At 60.5% G+C, this 21,136-nt stretch overlaps 1 protein-coding gene across 12 annotated transcripts in view; it reads right to left on the bottom strand.

The window, feature by feature from the left end:
- Positions 1-21,136, bottom strand: part of SRCIN1 (SRC kinase signaling inhibitor 1) — a 77,262-nt gene that overhangs the window by 42,787 nt on the left and 13,339 nt on the right. For 6 of the 12 annotated variants that reach the window (XM_074927066.1, XM_074927069.1, XM_074927065.1 and 3 more), the window contains exon 2: positions 2,353-2,636. In XM_074927066.1, the coding sequence (XP_074783167.1) occupies positions 2,353-2,636 (284 nt within the window). Of the gene's footprint in view, positions 1-2,352; positions 2,637-5,936; positions 6,142-12,868; positions 12,987-21,136 lie in introns of those variants that run through there. The other 6 variants (XR_012635187.1, XM_074927063.1, XM_074927062.1 and 3 more) reach the window with 2 other exon arrangements.

Genomic DNA, 21,136 nt, shown 5'->3' with positions numbered 1-21,136 from the left:
TAAATTAGCTAGCTGCCGCCTTGGACTTCTCCGCAGATTTGCTAGCAGTCTGCTGGGTGTTGGTACAATTATTTGCCTGGGTTTTTTCTGCTCTGTTATATATACATACGATTAAAATTAATATTGCACTCACTTTCCAATTCCTATGCATGAGTACAATGGCATTTTGCTGCAGGCTTTGCTACACTGAAAGGGATGTTGACATTTATGAAATGTTTCTATTCACCTCTGATTTTGCAAACTCTCTCATATGTAATTTAAAAAAAAAAAACAAAAAAAAACCCCAAAAAAACAACAAAATAGCAAAGCCTGTGATCTGCCAGGCTCCCCTAGAATACCAAAGCAAGTTTCAAACGTTTCAGGCAGGCCCAGAGTGTTGTATCCCAATGTCATTTAAAGGTTGGCACCTGGGGTTTCCAGTGTTTCTAGTTTCATTTTCTCCCCATTATTATTTACTGCCTGCAGAGAAAATGAAGAAAAAACTTTTTAAAAAGAGAAAAGAATAGGATTTGGGTTGTTTTGTTGTGGTGGGTTGGTTTTGTTTTTTTTTTTCTTTCCCCACCAGTCTGCAAATAGGTGATGTTTGTGGCTGGGCGGATGGATGGAGCTGTGCCCCTGCCCGGGGTGGGGAGGGATGGAGCCAGCCCGGGGCCAAGGTCCTACACAGTCACCCAGGGGGACCCTCGCCCCTCTGCAACCGAGCCCCAAAACAGCCAGACTGGGTTTGACTGGTGCCAATGGATGCCTGGACACCCCCCCAGTCCCACTGGGCACTCACAGCCCTGAGCGAGGGATTTCAGAAATAAAGATCATTCCAGGATTCATATGATCTTTCTTTCACCTTATAAAAATCTCCCAAAGCTTATCAGACCCCAAGTCAACACGAGCTGGATTTTTTTTATAGCTGCTGCTTATTTAAAAAAAAAAAAAAAAAGCCTTTAAATCATTGTAATAATAGGGGAAAGATCTCTAGTTATTTACTGAGAAATATCACTCTGCAGCTCGAAATGTCACCGCTCTGTCTCGCAAGCGACAGCGCAGGCACGGACCGTGCCCCGTGGGTGACACCCGGCCCTGCTCAGGCTGATGGCAACAGCAAAGCCACCACCAATAACCAGCCCTCAGCCAAAATCTGGGTGCCAAACCGGCCCAAACCACCGCAGCTCTGCAGGATTTGGCCCTTTGCATCCAAGCCACGAGCATCTTGCAAGGAGATGGACTACAGAGCACTGACCCCCCCGCTTCCCCGCTGCCCCCCAAAGCAGCTCAGAGGAGGCAGCGATGGCGCTGCCAGAGCTCCGCTGTTTTCCTTACAAAGCTGGATTTCTTTCCGCCGCGCTCGGGCTGGGAGCTGTCGCCTCCGTCCCTCGGGGAGGCGTCTAGTTGGGGATGATATAAGATTTCTTTCCAGCCACTTCCTCCAGCTGCTCCGCGCTCACCCTCCCCTGTGCCTTTTTATAACAAGTGCCCGTTTAGATGGGGATTTATTGCTGCCCCGACAGCATCGCTGGGGTATCGCTGACACCCAGAGGAGGAGCGGTCTGGGCTCCCCAGCACCCTGGGGTGCTGCTTGGCCCTGGGGGGGGCACCCCCAGGCACAAGGGATGGATGTTGCCCCTCAAGGACCCTTCAAGCCCTTGGGCTCTGCTGCTTTCACCGAGAGTGCCCAGATGTGTCACACGCTGTCCTGCTCCGAGGACCAGTGGGTCCCTGGGGGTGCGCTGAGTCCCCAAGGAAGAGGGAACCAAGGGAGATCCCCACCTGGACGTGGGTACCAAACTCTGGGCAGCACTTGCCCGTCCGCACCCTGTCCTGCGCAGTGGCACGGCCCCTCACTGCCTCTACTCGTCCTGCCCCGCAGTCCCCCAGGAGCTCACCAGTCTCCCTGGCACTGTGCCGAGGGGAGAGATCTGCCCCCCCAAGACTGCACCCACAGAGACCTGGGCTGGGTGTTACCCCTCTGTGGGACAAATCCAGGTGCCAGCTGTCCCTCACGGCCATCACTGCCACCCCTCCACACGTCCTCTGAATGGAGGAACGTCTCTCTCCTCCTCACAGCTGCCGACAGCTGGTGGGATTGAATCCACCCATGTGGCAGGGTAAATGTGCCTGAGACCACCCCCCCAGCCCTGGGGAGAGAGGGGTGTGCTCCCCGCTGGGGCTGGGGGACGCTCCCCCCCTCCCCAGGGCTGGGGGATGTTCTTCCTCAGACTTGAGGGATGCTCCCACCCAGGGCTGCTGCAAACGGCCACCCCTTCCATGCACCATCCAAGCCCCCACCGAGCCTCTTCACCTCTGAGCAGCCCTAAAAGGTGAGATGGGGTCCCCGTACCCCAAAAAGACGCCCCTTACCTGGTCCCGCATGCGCTCCTGCTGCCCCCGCAGCGCCAGGGCGTGCTGCGGGTACTTGTTCTTCAGGTGGTCCATGAAGGCATCCCGCTTGCGCTCCATCTCCGATTTCTGGAGGCCGGTGAGGGCCTCCAGGCTCTGGGCGGCGATGACGGTGTGCCGGCGCTCCGAGGTGTGCACCAGCCCTACGTTGGAGAAGCGCCGGGTGCCGTTGCCCAAGGTCCGGTACTCCCGCGGGTACTCGGCATCATCCGCCGAGATCATGTGGGTGCTCGTCCTCTCGGGATCTGCATGGGGAGGGAGAGCAGAGCGGGGTCAGGGCCAGCCCCGGGGCACCCCGCTGCTATGGGGCAGAGGTGGGGGTGCTGAGGTTTGGGGAGGGGAGGGGGCTTTAAGCTAGAAGTGATAGCTGAGCCTAAGTGGGAGCTGGGTCATCCCTCAACGGGATCCAACTGGGGGGGGGGGGTGGGTCCAGGGTTTATCCCCCTGTGATGGCAGCGGTGTCCCCGCTCCCGGGGTTGGTGGTGGCAGGAGATGGCCAGGGCGGGGGGCAGCGGGAGGGATGGAGGGGCTGGGATGCCACCGCCACCACCACGTTCTGAGCAAAACATGAATAAAACAGCGCTGGGTCATTAAAACAGCACAGACAAGACAGAGGAGCCGGGCACCGCTCCGGAGCACAGACAGACAGGGGGACACGGACACACGGACAAACCAAAAAGAAAATGAAATGCAGGCCAGGGCGGGGGGAGCCTCGTGTCTGCCCGTCAGCGCCTGCACTGTGCTGCTGCCCGCAGGGGTGGGCAAGACCCCCCATTCCCTGCCTGCCAGGCCCTGCCGCAGACCCCCCCAACCCGAGGGTCAGCCCCCCCCAGGGCTCCCAGGAGCCAGCCCAGCCCTCGGGCACCAAACCCAGGTCCACCGGCGGCATCGCGGGGACGTTCTGCCCCAGCCCAGCCCTCCCGCAGAGCCGACCCCATCCCGGGCAGGCAGCGCGGGCAGGGGGGCAGGCAGGGGGGCTACGCACGCAGCGAGGCGCAAGGCGCTGGTCCCTTTGCTAATAATTCATTAGCTGCACGTTGTGATTTTAATTTCCAGGGAAGTTGTGCCGAGCGCGCACAAAGCGAGGGGTAACGAATTGCCTGGAAGTCCCCGCCACGCTGCCAGCACCCGGCACCTCCTCGATGGCTGCAGGATGAGGCCACCCCACTGTCCCCAGCCCCAGAGCAGACTGGGGGCACCAACCACCACCCCAAAAAGCCACTTTTGAGGGTCTGGTGCTGGCTGAGCCCGTGTCACACACCCCTGGGCTGGCCCTGGCTGCCACCACCGAGCCTGCGCTGAGGCCACGAGCTGCGTTTGCCACCACAAACTACTTTGGCAACCTGCAGCAGGCGTGTTGCAGGGATTCACCGCGTTAAGGCTTCCCTTTTTCGCTCACCATTTAACCTTGATCCATTATTCATTTCCCTCCTCGTCCTTTTTTCCCCCCCTCCCTTCCTTCTCAAGCTCCTGGTAAGCAAATCATAGAGGGTTTTTCCTCTTCTCTTAATTATTTATCAGCCCAACGTATTAGCTTTATATCAGCCGATTCTGTTATTAACGCAGGACAGGACTCCAGCGAGTGCTACAGACAACTCCTCTGCTCAAGGTCATACAAGGGGATTTGCTACGAGCCAGGCAGGGACACCACGCTCTGAGCAAATGCCACAGGGACATTCTTACCCCCACCAAAGCTTGATCCCCCCCTTCCTCCTCCAAAAACCAACCGGTCCAAGGTCCCTTCTCCCATGGATCCATCACGAAGAGTGACCTCGGCCAGGGGACCATCACCCCCGTACCCAGACGACAGCAGCAGAATTTGAACAAGTGCTGAAGCTCCCAGTCCCTCCCCGCCTCGCTCAGCCGGGTCCCCACGTCCCCACTGCACAGGGGAGCTCATGGTGGCACATGGGCCACGTGTAAAACGCCCCGAGATCCCCCAGGGAAAGTGGCACAGGGGAGATGTCAGAGGGGACACCCCGGCCCTTCTGCTGGAGAGGAGAAGGCAGCAGAGTGTGGGGCTGAGAGCATCATCCCGGGGTCCCCGGGCAGCACCGGCTGAGGAGCCTCTGCTAAACTCCAGCACTGATGGGAAACGCAGACGGAGCAGTTTCTCCCAGGAGTCGCCTTCCCACCCCTCCTTTCATGTAGCAGCCCCTCCATAACTCACGACTCTCGCCGAGGGTTTGCTGCTACCAGGCAGGAAACTCTGTCCTGCCCTCAGCCGGTCACTCCAGCTCTTGATTTATGATGGCAAAGCAGCTGGGATGTACTGGGAGGCCACATCCAGCCCAGCCCCAGCACTGGGCGCCCAGTGGCAGTGCCTGGGTGCACCCTTGGAGCTCTCGGAGTAGAGGGGGAGTGGGACCCCGGGCATTGGGGCAGGGTGCCCAGCGTGGCCTGTTCCCACGGTGCTGGATCCCAAGTGCCACTGGGACTCCTGGCCTCGTTGCATCCCCCATGGGAATGACAAACACAGCAAGGCTGAGAAAGGGGTGACGGGGCTCCCCGAAAGCCCCCAGACACAGCAGTGACAGGGCTGGGAGGAAGGAGCCGCAGCTCCTCTTCCTCACTGGGGAGAGCAGCAGCGAGGAGGCCTCGAGCGGGGGGAAGATGCAGTGACGGGGTCTTGAGGGGGTGCAAGAGGGGCTGTTTCCCTGCAGCTTCTCCCCCAGAGCCTCCACCAGCCCTGGGGTGAGGCCAGGTTCCCGGCTGCTTCCCACCCTCCTCCTGCTGCTCCTCTCACCGCCGAACCACGCATCAGCATGCAGCTCCCCACTCCCTAATTACATGCTCCGAGAGTGGAACGCGCCAGCTCGCTGTCTCTCCACCGACTACTAAAAAGGATGATTTGAAAAGCCCTGCACAGGGGTCAGAGCAAAGCTGGATGCCATCGGGGGCAATTCCACCCCCGGCTGTGCTGCATCCGCTCTCCCGCATCCCTCGTCGGGCTCCAGAGCAAACGAGGAGCTGGGGGGGAGGCAGCCCCAGCACCATCCACAAACCCCACCAAGACGAGAGGAGGAAAAGCCACCACAGACACGCGTGTAGCTGTCTCCGTGTCAACCACCTTCCCCTCCAACTCCCAGCTTGGAGCGGGCAGAGACCGTTTGATAAGGGAACAACCAACGACTGGGGTACGGGGGGGTCCATCAGAAAGGGACGTGAAACCGCCGATGCCGTTCTGTGCTCCCCCAGCTCTATGCATGGAAAGAGGGTGTTAATCCTTCCCTCCTGGCTTCACCCCAAGGGTATAATTACATCCTGCCACCCAAAATCCCCCCACCAAGTTGTTTTTCTCTTCCTCCCGTGCAGGGACCGTGCCCGGATGCCGGAGCAGTGGTGCCCACAGAGGGGCTGCCCCGCTGCCAGCCGCGGATCCCTGAAAAACGCTTCCCAGGGCCGCTTCCAAGTAGGTCACTGGGGTGGGAGAGCTGGTGGCCAGAGCCTTCCCAGGGTCCCCATCTCGACGCTGCCCCAGCTCAGCCAAACAGGGTGACCCTCCACCACGTGTCCCCCCACACAGCGACCATCCCATCGCTTACCCACGGGCGCAGGACAGATTCCACAGCGGCTAACAAACTGCTCCGGTGGGACGGGGGAGGCAACCCCCAAGTCTCCAGCGGCTGAAGGCGGCTCCCTGGCCCGGCGCAGGGCTCCCACGACAGCCAAAATCCCACGGTAAATCCTGGCAAGCCCCTCTGCGAGCAGCGGGGCGTTAAGGGAGCGCGGTTCTCTTTGCCGATTCATCCATCCATCCGCCTCACCTGCCCGTAGAGGTGTCACCCGCGCCAGCGGCGCCACGGCCCAGCCTCCTACCAGGATGCGGCCATCACCTCCTTCCTGGGAGAGCCTCGGCACCACCAGAGCCCGACGGTGCTCTGGGGGATGCTCCTCAGGATCGGCGCGTTGCAGCCCGAGTAGCGGCTCTCCACCAGCTCCCTGCTCCCTCACCGCGAGCCAGGGGTGGGAGAGGCCCCCAAAAACCTGCCCCCTGCTGCGGGCGCTGCCCCGCGAGAGCCACGTTGGGTCAGAGTGGCTGCAGGGTCGGCAGCGGGGTCCGCTCGGATCCCCCTACCAGCAGCTTGGCAGGGCTTTATCATAAAAAGGATCTTTCAAACACAGTTTATTACTGCAGTTTCATAAATCTTCATGAGGCAGCAAGGCTCACGCGGGCCGTGAAAGCAATGGCAGTTAGCGGAGCATGAAAAATAGTCCAAGAAAGCAATTGTACAAAAAGGGGCGAGGGGAGGGGAAGGAGAGAGTACATCTGGGGAGAACGGGAGGCGAAAGAATAGAAGCCCCTCGGAGCGATGCAGCTCCCCCGCACCCGGCCATTAAGGCAGCGGGAAGAGCGGGATGCTCTCCTCTTCCTCCCGAAGGCTGCGGCTGCCGCACTGCCAGCCCGCTGCCTGCACAGCACCCAAGGAGGCTGCCCAGCACCCAGAGCCCCGCTCGGCAGTAACCCCTTCGCTGCCACGTTGCTGCCAGGCCCCGGGGGGAACAGCGGGAGCGTTGGGCTGAGCGTTGGCAGAGCTTGCACGGCTCCGGCTGCACTTAACTCCTGTTGTGCTGCGCAGCCGATCTCGGCAGGGACCCCAAAAATACCCACCCCTGAGCCAGGAGCTGCTGAGGTAAAGGGACCTTCAGAGGCATTGCAGCCCGGGGGGTCCCTGTCCCTGGCTCAGCCATGGTCTATCTGCTCTCATTTTGGGATGGGGACGTGGTGAAATGCCCTCCAGGACCTGCCTCAGGGTCCCATCTCACCCGCACGACAGCAAACACAGCCAAAAAGTGTCGGGAGCGCTCAGGAAGCCGTGCCCAGGGCAGTGACATGCCGAGGGGGGGACACAGCACCCTCCATCCACACCACTGCCAGAGGCTGAACGGGTCCCACCATCCCAGCGCTTTAGGCAGCCAGATCTGTCCGTTCAAAGTCCAACTGCAGAGAAATGCAGCCCTGCCTGGCCGGGGGCTGCAGATGCCCCCATCTCGTGGGAGCTGGGCAGACCTGGGCTCCATCCCAGCACATCAGTGTGAAGTGGGAGCATCTTCACCCCCTCCCCGTGCCTCGCAGAGCGCCGGGCGAGCGAGACAGGGAGGGAAAGCTGCTCCTGGGCTGATGGACACCTGGCACCAAACCGCCAAGGCCGCCCATGAGAGACCATTAACCTCCATCCCAGGACAAACCTCCCCCCAGGATGTCGGGGATGCCGCTCTCCCACCTCCTCTCCCCATCCCCAAGGGTCCCTCCCTGCAGCGCCGAGCTGCAGCTTAGCCCTGGCTCGGCAGCAGGCTCCCTGCCATGCCTTTCACTCCCAAATTCAAGAGGAACCAGGGAAAATAAAACACCACCCGCCGACCGTTTCATCGGGAACTTCCCAGCCGGCTCGGTGCAGACCCCACGGCCCTGCTCCACCGGCACCGCGGCCAGGACACCGCTTGGCTACCCGAAGGCGGGCAGGGCACGGTGCCCGCGTGCGGTGGCGGTCCGGATGAGACCCTGCAGACCTGGCCCTGCCTGTCCCTGGCCTCTACGTGCCCTGGATGCCGCCTGCACCCCACTAGTGCCAGCCCTGCCAATGCCACCGGAGCTGTGCGAGGACGAGGAGCCGGACCAACGCCGCGCAACGTGCTGGTGCACACTGGTTGCTCCCCGGCCAGAGCTCGGGGCGGTCCAGCTGGCATCTTTCTGCCACGCTGCCCTCCCTGACAAGCAGCTCCTTCACTTTGGAAGCAGAGAAACAACCAGATGAATTCCCATGTCATTGTCAAAACCCAAACTGAAGGAGAAATCCCATCTGGCCAGCCCTGCAAATAGCGGCAGCTACTTCCCACCTCACCGGGTGTTATCACACCTACGTGTGCGCATGGAAACGGGAGACGAGTTCACCTCCCAACGCCCAGGGACTGCTCGGCCACGCGCGGGGCCAGCGCGCCCCGCTGCTCACTTTGTGTGCGGGATCCACCCAGAGCCCCGTCCCCGCATCCCCCTTTGAGATGGGGCACACGAGCCAGGCTGGCCCCCGTGCTGTCACCCAGGGAAGGGTGACCCGACACCCTGAGTTGCTCCTCCTGCCTCGCTCGTGGCTTGCTTTTCCAGGCAGGGCTCCCTGCCACCACGCTGCCTATCCCCTGCCTGCTCGCTGCAGCTGAAAAGCGTGAACCGGCCCTTGTCCTTCCTCCTCCTCGCAGTGTCTCCTCGGCTCAGCATCTCCCTGGGATCTCCTGCCAGCTCCAAGCTGTGAGCCATCCTACCCCCTTGCCCAAGAGCTTCCTCGCAGGGACTGGAGGGGAGGGCACTGACAGCCCCGTCCCTTCTCTCTCGCACGGTGGCTGCCTGTGCAGGTCGGGAGGCGGCTGCAATGCTAAAAAATAAGAGCCCGGTGGGGTGGGCTCTGCTGACCAGGCAACTGGGGGGGTCTGTATGTGAATAAACCTTGTGTGGTTCATCATATGGCAGCTAAGTGGCTCCGCTTTCACCTTGCAGCACCCAGCGCAGCAGCTGATAGAGCTACAAAGACCAGGGGGAGCTCCAGGGCTTCCCACCAGCACAGACCCCCCTCCTCTGGTGACAGGGGCCAGCTGGGTCACTCCAGATGCCCCTGGCAGCACAGATGTGACCTGAGCTGTGCCACAGGCCCGGTAACAGAACATGGTAGCATCAGGGGATGCTCTGGAGGAGGTCGGTGGGTGGGAATGTCCCCAACGCCCTGCGGGAAGGGCAGTACCCAAGTGAGGGTTTCTCCGCCCCAGACACCCCAGCGCTGGGAAGCATCAACCCCCTCTGCAGAGGGAGACAGAAAGCTGCCCTGGCTTAGGCAAGGGCAAACAAGATGGGCAAGCTCAAGGAGCTCAAGGTGGCACGGGAAGGATGGCTTTCAGCTGGGAGAGCCAGGGCAAACCTTTCACCTGTCATCATCTTCCTCCCTGATCTTTGGCAGGAGGCCGAAGCCGGCGGCATCCTCTGCGCATAAAGAACATCCCTGCCCGGGTCCCTGCTGGGGAGCGGAGGAGAAAGGAGCCCCGCATGCCCTGGCAAGAGGCCGCATCCTCAGCTGGCAGGGATGGCACAGCGGCTGGGGAGATGCCAGCAGCTCGGGAACGCCAGATAAAAATAAAGGAGAGGATGGAAGGGACCAGGCTCTTCACAGCATAAACACAAGCCACATTGTGGTCTCGTCTCCCACCCACGCAGCAGCAGCCGTTCGAGGCGGCGCAGCCGGCGGCCTGGCAACTGGGACAGGATTAACTCGGGTGGTGCCAGCCGGGTCCGAGCCTGGGGATCCCCCTTGGCCCCAGACGGGCGAGGGAAACTGAGGCACGGGGCTGGGGGTGATACGTGCAGAGAGCAGGAGTCCGGCTGCAGATGGGGATACCGAGACGTGAGGGGCTTGAACCCAGCGGCGGAGCAGGGGGAAAGCACCGGCAGAGCCACGCGCCACCTTTGTGCCCTGGCTGGATCAGTATTTAGCAGTCCGGAAAGGACCCGGAGTTTTCCTGGCAGCATCTGCTGACTCCCACCCCCACGCCGAGACGGGCGAGCGCAGCGTCTGCCTCGGTGCGGGGTGCGCGTGGACGCGGGGCCGTGACTCACTCGCAGTCGTGCGGCGAAGTGGAGCCAAGCCTCCCCGTGAATCCAGGTCCCCCCCTCGTGCTCAGCCTTGGACAGGGGGTGAAAAGCTTTTGGGATGAGCCTGGGACGGCAGCGGACAGGACCTGAGCCCCCAGAGCCCCCCATCACCCACAAATCTGCTGTTTCCATCCCCCCTTTCCCTGCAGGAGGTGACTTGGTGCTGCTCCAACGAGCCCCCCTGCCCTGCGGCTCTCCCGGGGGGATTCCCAGCACCGACCAGTGCCACAATTCAGGAACAGCCCCCGGGACACAGCCCCCACCCCACCCCCCCGCCACGCTCCCACAAAGCCGGGTCACAGTACGGGTCCTGCGGGCTCCAGCCTGGAGCTGCTCGGGCAAATTGCTCTGGAAATCAATTCCAATCTATCAGGCACCAGGAAAGCGATAAACTGCCCCTTCAAGACACCGAATCGATGGTTTCTCTTAGCCCAGAGCAGAGGGAGGGAGGGGGGGAGAGGGGCTGTGTGGGAGGACAGGGAGGATGGGGGGGTGACGGGGGGGGACAGGGTCACTCTGCAGGCAAGAGCTGCGTCTGGTTGGAAGGAAACAGCCCCCAAACCTGCTCTCGATGTGGCAGAGGGCAGGGAAGATGCTGTGCAAAACCACCCCGGGGCTGGAGCAACTGGGGAAGCTTGGGAGAGTGGGTGCTGGCCCCCCCGGAGTGGGGGCTCAGGCTCCAGCCTTCACCAAAACCCCACAGCTCCACGTATTTGCTTGGCTGGAGGCAGGACCTGGTCTGAGCCCTGTGGTCAGGACTCTGCATCCGTTCTTTATTCTCATCTCTCTGCAAGCAGAGAAAGAGGGGCGAGGCGTGGGGAGGCCGTGGAGCTGGCCGGGGGTGAGGGGGGGCTGGCAGAGAGGAGGAGGAGGGTGGGCTGGAGGGGACACACTCTGAGATCAAAAATCAATTCCCAGCAAGCCCATTTCTTCCTCCAACAAGACACTAAGGGATGTCACTGAACAGAGCAAGGCCACCACGATTGCTTCCGTGACGGCAGAAATGGGAAGGAGCAGCGTGGAGGGGGGTTTTGTTAGCAGGACCCTCCAGCCTGACCCATGGCCACTGGCAACCCCGAGATTAAAGCCAGGAGTCGCACACGAGGCCGTTCACAGGCTGCATCCCCGCTCCCAGGGATGGCCACGAGGGATGCCCACCAGCAGCCCGGGCATTCCCACGCCAGCTCGGAAACCACGGGCAAGCTTTGCCACGCAGAGCTCACGATAAACAGCAGAGAGAAAAGGCAACGAGTCTCTGGAGGGGACGGCTACAGGACGAGACACAAAGCCCCGGTGAGGGGGACAGCGGGCGATGCCCCTGCCCGGCGTGCAGTGACGCACGGCGCCGGCGCTGCGGGTCCGCTAAATGCACTTGGTGCGATTTTTCAAGCAAGTTAATCACTCCTCTCATCTCCTGCCATTAGTGCAGTCGTGCTAACCGCCCGCTTGCTGGCGGGAGGCCGAAGCCACCTGACAGGAGCTTCCAGCACACGCTGCACCTCATCAAAAGCAAATTCAGCTGGGAGAACGAGGCAGGGCTGAGGGAGGGAACCACCCCTCCAGCATCCCTGCCGGGAGGGGGGTACTCACAAAAAAACCACCAAGGGAAGAATTTAAACCAAACCCATGGATGTTCCAGCCCTTGTCCTGCAGCCTGGGGTTAGAGCTGGAGTCACCAAAGAGCTCAGCTCCAGGAGGAAGCTCCCGGGAGGGCGTTTTTCCCCGGCTCGGTGTGTCGGGGATCACGTTGATGCCGGCTGCTGCAGGGAGAGCTGCGCCGCGCTCAGCCCGACACAACACTTGGCCCGTCTCTGCCTTGGCACGGCGGGACCCAACTCTTTCGAAGACTTGGCTCCCGCCACCATCACCATGTGCTTGGCCACACAGCTCGGAGCTCGGCAGGCCCAGGCACGGCACCGAGCCCTGCTCCTGCAGCCCCTGGGTGGGATTTGGGGGGGGAAACTGCCTTTTTGGGTGACTCCTGCCAGGAAACGGGGCGATGCTACACTCTGGCGGCTGCGGGGGAGAGGCTGGAAGAAGCTGGTTTGGTGTTATGGAGGAGCTCAGGAGCCCAGGAACGCTCCAAATGGGGTGTGGAGAACAGACCCTATTTATAAGCGCACAGGTAGCACGTAGGAGGTTGGTCACAGCCTGCTGTGCCAGCCTGGTTAGTCACAGCTAGTTAAAAATCAAAAGTGCTGAAAAAAAAAAATTGCTCATGTCCACGTCTAAAGCCTCTTAGATGAAGGAAAGCGCACCCATAATTTGAAAACTGACGGGGCTTCGCTGCCAGCCTGAGCAGAGACCCCGGGTGCACAGGGATGCTGCCAGGACACGTCCCCCCCACCTGCAGGACATGAGGACACTGAGGTGCCCAGTCCCCACTGGACCAGCACTGCATCCCCCAGTGCATCCCGCCTCAGAGTGGGATGCTGGGGATGACACCAGGACAAGGCCCCTGCACTGTCCCTGGAGGCAGAAGCCATCCCTCCGCCAAGCCCTGCCAGCACCGAAACCTTCGTGCTCCCTCGTGCCCTTCCTAACGCCCGCCGGGGCCCAGCGGAGGGAGCGCTGCAGCCCCGCTGCCCCTCCACCAGCGCCAGGCAGAAGCTGTGCGGGCAGCGAGGTTTATTCAAGCAAAAGGAGGGCAGCAGCAGCTGCCTGCAGCCCTGCCTGCCTCCTCCCACCAGCGCCGGGCACCCAGCCCAGCCCACGCCATCGCCTCCCGGGGCCAGAGCCCACCTGCGTGGGGCTGGCACCATCCCTGAGGGACCAGCGTCATCACCCAGTGCCTCCAGAGCCGGCGTGTGCCCCCCACATCCCCCCCACCTCCCAAGTCCATACCCACGAGCAACGGAGTCAGCCGGTAGTCCCCGGGCTCCGCGGGTCTCTCCGGCTCCCGCAGCCTCGGCGCGGCTCTCGGGGAAGCGCCAAAGGGATGCTTCGCCCAGCGAGGCAGCATGGTCGCTCCCAGGCAGCCGAGAGGAACCGAAATCTGTGCAACAAACACATGCATTTTATTGCATATGTTTAAACCAAATTAAATACGGTTTTTACTAATCATTTGGCACTTAAAGCAACGCGCCGTCTCCTTCACGTTAAATCTAAGGAGACGTATCGGGTTGCGTTGGCTGTTTATGTTCCTCAAATACCGAAGCGGTTCATTATTAAACGTGACCTGCGAGGTGGATTCTTACCGGCCTTATCACGCGGCGCTGACCTCGAGGAAGCGAACGCGCAGCAACCTCACATCCAGAGCCAAACCCTGCGCCCGCGGAAGCGGAGCCGCTGCAAGGGGCGGATGGGTGCAGGATGCGGCCACCCGGCTGCCCTCGCCCGTCGGTCCCCGCTCCTGGCCCCGAGCTAGCGCGGGGCACGCGGCCGGTGGGCTGGCACAGCCGCTGTCCCCATGGCTGATGGTTGCTGCCCCAGTTCCTTTGCCAGTGGCCATCGCATCCTCCCGGCTCCAAGCCAGAGCTTTTGCTTACATCCTTGCCCTGCCCCAGCGACTTTTCCTTCCTGCCCGGTTTTATTCCTCCGCTCCACGCGGACGTCTGTCTCTCTTGCTCTCTTTTCTGGCTCAGGCGTTTCAGAGCTCCCTGTGGGTCTCTGGGTATTTTTTTTTTTTTTCATTTTTTTTTTTTTCCTTCCTCTTGAAATGTCAGCGTGCCCCCTCAAACACATCACATGGGCTGGGAGCCAGGAGCCAGCGCACAGCCATGCACAGCCGCCAGCGCCTGCGGATTGCCGCGCTGCCCGCTCCCTGCCCTGCCAAAGCCGGGGCCCACCGGCACCGTGCCGCGGGCTGCCAGCGTGCCACGGGCTGCCAGAGCTGCTCATGGAGCCCTTCCCGTGCTCCCCGGGTACAAACCTGGAGGGTGCCTGTGTACAGGGCACCGGGGCTGCTCGGTGCTGGGGAGAGCCCGTTTGTCTCCCCAGTGCCACCAAACTGCCCAGCCCTGGGCACGGCCACCCCGAGCCCCACAGCGTCTGCACAGGCTGGCCCACGGCTGCTCCTGATCTGGCTCGGGGGGAACTCGGGTGAAATAAAACCTGCAGCTGCCTCCCAGGGCTCCGCACAGGTCATGTCCTCAGGACACGACGCTGGATCCAGCCCTTGACGGCGCTGAGCTAAGTCAGGTCACAACCTGCTGCTGGGTGCGTCTTGTAGGGCTGGAGTGACCCTTCCCAAAGGTGCCCAGAAACTTCCTGAAATCTCCCAAAACCTCCCCGGCCAGGCTGGGCCTGACAGGGGCTGGCAAGGTCACCCCAAAAGAGGGGAGAACAGGCAGCAAAGATCTGAGAGACACACAAGCCAACTTCTCTCAGTCCATCCAAGCTGCTGAAGACCACTGCTGTGCCCATGTTTCTCCTCCCCCAAGGTCCTGGGGAGATGCTGGCTCAGGCACAGGTACCCCAAAAGTCAGTCTTACCCCAACCCAAGGTCCTGCAGGACCACAACACCCCAGCACTGCCCTGCCCTGTCCTGCAAGGATCCCCTTCGGTCGAGCTGCCACCGAGCAGCACCCAAACGCTGACGCAGTGCAAATAATAGAGAATTCCAGCCACCCCCCCTCCAGCAGTAGCAATGCCAGCAGCACCCCAAAACCCCCTGCACACATGCTTGCGGGGACACTTGTCCCCTGGCATCCAGTCACAATGACGGGAGAGCCAAGAGCTGCATTTCTACCTGCCAAATGCGGGAAATATCCAGCTGCAAGCACAGCGACCTCAGCACCGCTCCGAGAAACCCGATTTGCACAGATTTAAAAACCCACCGAAGGGCACTTTGCTCATTAACTAGATGGAAGCCAATTAAACCACCTTGTTGGGAGAGAAATGGCTCACCTGCTCAGGAGATGGCTCTCTGCTGCCCGCACGCTGCCTGCACGCTGCCTGTCTGCACGGGGAGTTTCTCCTGACATCTGTGGCAGAGCAATCCCAGCTAATGACAATGTGTGCTCTGCCCAGCTCCGGTCTCTCGTGTCATAAAGCCCCACCTGCCTCGGCCCTTCCCACCTTGCCAGGTCTCTCCCCGCTTTTCCAGTGCTGGCAAAAGGTTTTGCAAACTCACCCCTTTCTCCTCCGTCCCCCATTGCTGGTGTTTCTCCCCAGCCAGCCTGTCCTCCTGCACCAGCTCATTTTGGCATCCTAAAGGTGATCTCGTGGACTTTGAACCACTCAGGTCTTGAAACCGCAGCCCAGACAGCCCCGGGTGGGGAGGGCTGTAGAGCCCAGGAAACCTCACACCAAAGACCCCCAGGTAGTTTTTATCCCCATTTTGCAGATGGGGAAACTGAGGCACAGATGGAGGGGGGTGGGGGGGATGACAGGAGTGCTCCTGGCTCAGAGCTCAGCTGTGGCAGGGCAAGAAGGGAAAAACTCGGGAGCGCTGAGCTCCTGGCTGGAGCCCTTCCAGGCTCCGAACAGCCGCAGCCGTGAGTCACGGCTGGCACAGGCAGGCAGGACTCATTGCACGCTCTGCCAGGACGACCCCCTCCAAAAAAAAAACCTGCTCCTCTTTGCTGAGCACTTCTGGAGGGCTCTGAGTGAGGAGGCTGGGCTGGCTCCTGCACACCACACACACACAGGGTGGGCTTTTCCCCCTCCCTCCCTTAGTTTGGGCCCAAGGGCATCTCTCTCTCCACATTTATATCGTGACTATCTTATCTGTAGCCTGTGTTAGCTGTGTTGGCACCAGCCGTGCTTACGGTGCTGGGTCAGCACCGTGGAGAAGACGTAGGATTTGCTCCAAAGAGCTTTGAGGCAATACAGGCAATGCAGCTGGGAGGCGAGAGGTGAGGAGACATGACCAAGGGCAAACGGCAGGTCAGTGGCAGGGCTGGGAAACTTGCCCAGCCCTCCTGCGTGCCAGGACGCAGAGCGGCAGGGAAGATGCACTGTGCTCCCTGCCACAGGGACAGCACGGGGATGCCGGAGCTGAAGCTGGGGGTCTGGGGACACGAGGAGCGTGTAGTGAGGGGAAGGATGCTGTGCTGGAAAAGCAACACGATTACTGCTGGCAGCAAGGATTAACTGTCCTCCTGGCTGATCCCTGAAACCTGGCTCGCTCCCGCAGCCCGGCCGCAGGGAGGGCCGGAGGATGGAGTGACCTTTTAATTCTGATTACTTGATGAGGAGGAGTAAATAAGCATTATTGCTGTTTAAGAGCGGCTCGGAAGGGCCCATCTGCAGACCTACTGCTGCTGGTCCCCACCCTCCTGGGGGTGCAGAGCAACACCTGCCCCCCCATTTCACAGGGAACGGAGCTGCTGCAGGATGGGAGCAGGAGCTGAGGCTGCACCGAGCACCCAGGTTTACCCCAGGACCCCCCCAGCACCCTCCACGCCACAAGGACAGGGGGTGCCAGGCACCATCCCAGTCCCACCAGCATCCCCCTGCGCCTGGCACAGCTGCACCAACACCACGGGGACAGTCCCCAGGAGGGTCCTGATGCCACCGTGGGAAGGGGCACCATTACCTACATCAGCACCCTGAGAGCCCACGCAGACTTGCCCAGTTACGGTGGCAAATGCCTGGTTTTAAATCCCAAAGTAGGTTTTCCCACTCCAGGGACTTTCCAAGGCTACGACTTCTCTGCCATGCAAACCGGAGCTGGCAGGGGGGTGCAAAAAGCTCATTGCCAGGTCACACCTCGCCCTCACCGGGGCCAGGATCGCCGGGCAGAGCGGCTGCATCAGCAAGACAATTCCCCGGGAGAGGCTGGTAAAAGCACCTAACACGGCGGGCTAAGACGTCTGCATTTACACCTGCAAGGCCAGACATGGTTTTGCTCTCAGCAGCTACCCAAGGAGCTGTTTGCAGACACCTAAATCTGCCTGTAAGGGGGGAAGGATGCCCGATGCCCAGATCCGTGCCCCCTCTCCGGTCACTGGTGCCAGCTCCAGGGAGGAGCACAGCCTCTGCGCCAGGCAGTGCTCTTCCCCTCCACACACCAACCGATTCCTCCACGCTACCTCTCCGGTGCTCCTATTTAATTTGTAAGCTTTTCAGAAACACCATTCCATCTCACAATGCCCATGTACAGCCCCAAGCACAATGAAGCCTCACTCTGCCCCGCGTTTGCAATCGGAACAGCGAGACAGTCATCGCGGGGGGAACGCAGTCGCCTTTCCCCCGAGCTGGGACAGAGCTCAGCTTTGTGTCTGCTCGCAGCCGGGCTCTGCACACACAGTCTATACAGCAATATTCATGCATGCGGTGCCCTGACACGCCGTGCACAGTAGGTTTATTGTACATCATTCAAGCGACAAGAGAGCGGGGACCGAGCGCTTCGCTCCTGGGGCGGGCGATGCTGCTCAGGAGCAGGCGGTGATGCTGAGCTCCAGCGTTGGGAGGAGGAGTAGGGGGGGGACCTGCCATGCCAAGCAGCCAAGGATGCTTGGAGAGGGAAAAAAAGAAAAAAAATTAAAAAGGAGTTAAGCATGAGTGGATCGACACTGAAGGTCTTACAAAAAACCAAACGCTCTGCCATCAATGCGCAGCATCACCTCCACGCTGGGTTGCTGGACCCAGGTCCACCCCGTGTGAAAGGACGTGCCCCGGTCCCAGTGAATGAGATGTGGGATTTGAGCTTTTCCTGTAGCAGCCGCTCTGCCCATCCTCATGAGCATGGGCACGGACAGACAGACAGACAGCCTCTCCTTGCTTGTACCAGGCGTTTGAAGCATCAGGTGGCTGGAGAAGGAGCCACCCACCCAAGCACGACGCTGAGCTGCTGAGCCAGACAGTGGAGATCTGATGGAAAATCAATGTCTCATCGGGAAACGCTTCCCTGTGCTTGAAGTCCCCTCCTCACACGACAATGGGTCAGAAAAAGCCGCATCAGGAGGCTCAAACTGGAGGGGTCGGATGGCCAGGGGCTGTGGGGGCTGTGGCTGGGGGTCAGGCTCTTTAGGCCAGGCCTTATCCCAGTCCCTGGGATGTCACAAGCAGGAAAAAGACCCTCACAGAGGCACAACGGAGCACCAGCCTCGGGCAGCTTAGAGCTCCGTGGACAGAAAGGCCTTTTCCATTTCAGAGGCTGGCAGATGTATTGTATCTGCTACTATCAGAAACAGGGAGGAAGCCAGATTAAATTTTAAAAAAAAATAAATTTAAAAAGTATCTATTGGAGACTTTTTGACATCACACAGCTAAATGCATTTCACAGTTGAAGGGCCAGGGAGCGTAATTTCTTATTAAACTCAGCCAACCTATGGCTGATAAGTTCTCAAGTAATAAAAACTCCTTAAAGCCCGGCAAGAACCTGGAGGTGTCAAGGCAGCTCGGGAGATGGCTCAGCCTCCTCCTCAGAGCGAGGGGAATGGATCTGCGGGAGAGAAACCGGGGCCACGTGGCTGCTTCGCCTGCCGAGGCTGGCGGCAACATCTGCCGGGGCTGGCATCGCCCGGGAGTGCTGGCAGGGCCCCTCACAGATCCCAGCCGGGATCTGCCAAGTGCTGGCAGGTGGAGCCGAGGGGAGGACTTGGCAGCGAGGGGGGGCCCCGCCGTACGGTCCCCTCCTCGTCCCCGCCAGCCTCCCACGGGGACCGGTGTCGCCACGCATCGGGGCTCAGCTCCGCTCGCAGGCCAAGCTGTTCCCGCGGCCGCCCCGGCACCCACTCGGCGAGCCCGTGGGGCTGGGGCTTTGCTCCCCAGCTGGCGAGAAAACCAAAACCCGCCTGGAGAAGCGTCAAGCGAGAATTTGTTCCCCAAACGGCACAACCCAAGCGATGCCTGGCAGCGCAGCCCGGCCCCGAGCTGCTGCCACAACACCTCCCGGGCCAGGCTGGCGCCCGCAGCACCCAGCTCCCACCCGGCGCCGTGGCACAGCACCAAGTCCTTCTGCGCCCGCAGCGCTTCGGCACCCTGCTCCCTTTGCTCACTTGCTGAGCGCAGATGCAGCAAATCCTGCTCCCCGCAACAGGATTCGGAGCTGAGCCTTGTCCCATCCCGCGGGGGGGATTACAGGAGATGTGCCCTGTTCCACATTAAAATAGCCACCACCCTGAAATCTGGAGCAATATACACCAGGACCAGCTGCAGCAGCAGCTGATGCTGGTCCAGGTCCTGGTCTGGGTCCCTGGAAGACGCTTTTAATTTTAGCTCTGCAGGGAGAAAGCAATCCCCTGCGCGGTGAAAACCTCAGGAAGGGGTTTTGGGGGGCCACAAGCTCCCCGGCGCTTCAGAGGGGACACGTTTCCCAAGTGCCACGGATGAGGTTGATGACTCCAAACACCTTTTGGCATTGATAAGCTGTGCCACTGCCAAAGGAGTCACATCTTGTGCTTCGAGTGCCTGGGGGCAAAGCTGAGGGATGGGGTCAATGAAGGGGGTCGACCTGCACCCATCCAGACCGGCCAGTGGTGCTGGGCTGACCTGCCTGGAGAGCCCGACCTCCCCAGGACACCTGAGCCGGAGGAGAAGCAGTCACCTGGCTTAAACCCAGGGGGGAAATATAAGGATTTTAACAACTACTTTGCAGGCCATAGAAAAACAAAAAAAAACCAAAAAAAACCCACAAGTCATCGCCCCTGGCATGGGGGCTCAGCAGTCCTGGGGCTGCCCAGGCATCTCAAACCTCAGCAGCCTCCCACCCTGTGTCAGGTGCCCCATCACCCAGGGACCGCTGCTCCCTGGTCAATCTTCCTTTAAAGAAGGTCCTGGTTTACTCTGATTTAAATCAAAGCGCTGTTAGCTACAGTGCTATTACCACTGCCAAAAACGGTAACTAAATGGCATTTCCCCACCGCTCCATTTATATTTCTGTGCTCTTTACCCATTTGTAAACTGCAGGAGGGAACAATTTAAGGCATCTGAGTGAAATGCTTAAATTAACAATTTACAAATAGCTTAATTGAGGTCCTGGTCTCTCCCTTCCTGAGCAGAAGCTGCTAAATGATTCTGAATCATTCCCATTTATTGGTCCTTGTGCTGTGAATTACAGGCCCTGGACTACGATAAAGGCTTTAATACCTTGGCGCAGGCTGGGGGTACCCGTCGCTTACGCCGAGCACGGCTGGCGACAGACGGCCAGAGCCACCGACGGCAGCGGAGGAACCGGCAACCGTGGCAAGGAACGGGCGAGCGAGGCAGGAGCAGAGGGTTGTTGGTAGAATTGCCTCGATGGAGGGACGCTACAGGGCATGCGGCCACCCCGAGGGCTCTAAATGAGGGACGGAGGGGTTGGCACCGATAAAACACCGAGGAGCAGTGGCGGGTTGGAGGATGGAGAGGTTCAGCCCCGTGGTTCGGATTCTGGGAAGACGCGTGGCTCAGCCAAGCTCTGTCACGGTGGGGAGCGGGGGCTTCGGGCCCCACCCGATGAAACAGCAGCTTGAAAGCAGCAGCCCCTTCCCCAGCGGCAGCCTCGAGCCCTCCTGCCCCCACTGCAAACCCTGGGCACGGGGCTGCACCCCGCTCCTCGCCCATCCTGCCCGCAATTCCCGGCAGGGAAGGAGAGCAGCCGCGGGCAGCCATGCCCAGGGAGGGATGGGGATGGGGCGGGATCTGCTCTGCCTGCAGCCTCACACTTGTTAAACCTCTCGCTGGCAGCCAAGGACACTCACGTCTGCATCAAACTACTCAGCTCCCAGTCTAATTCTGGCACATCAGACAGTAATTATAGGTACATCACCGGCGCTGGCAAGTCTGGAGCTCGTCAGCCCGGCACCTGTCAGCACGACACTGCAGACACCCCGCAGGGAGCCCAGAGGGGCTGCGTCCTCTCCCAGCTCTATTTTGGGGATCACTCCACTGCCCAGCCCCCAGGCACCCCCTGTTACACCATCCCAACACCATCAGCCCCATCCCTCTCCGGGTGCTGTTTGGAAAGGGGGGTCCAGCGTCCGCAAGTTCCCCCAGCCCCAGGCTGCGCTCAGGAGGCTGCTCCTGCCTCTGCTGGGTTTGACACCAGGATTTCACCGGCACTGGGTGACAAACAGGCACCTGCTCCCTGCCCCCAGCATCTAGGAGAGGGTCCACGCACTGATCCTGGCAACGCTGCCCAGCCACGGGTGCTACAAGCCAGACCTTTGCCCGGTGTAAGCCACCGTGGCTCTGCTTATTGCGGTAGATCAGCCCTGATTTACACCAGGGGAGGATATCGGC

The sequence above is a fragment of the Athene noctua genome, chromosome 25, assembly GCF_965140245.1.
Source record: "Athene noctua chromosome 25, bAthNoc1.hap1.1, whole genome shotgun sequence".
Lineage (NCBI taxonomy): Eukaryota > Metazoa > Chordata > Aves > Strigiformes > Strigidae > Athene > Athene noctua.
Note: the sequence above shows the minus strand (reverse complement) of the source record. Positions and strands in the feature narration are given on the sequence as shown.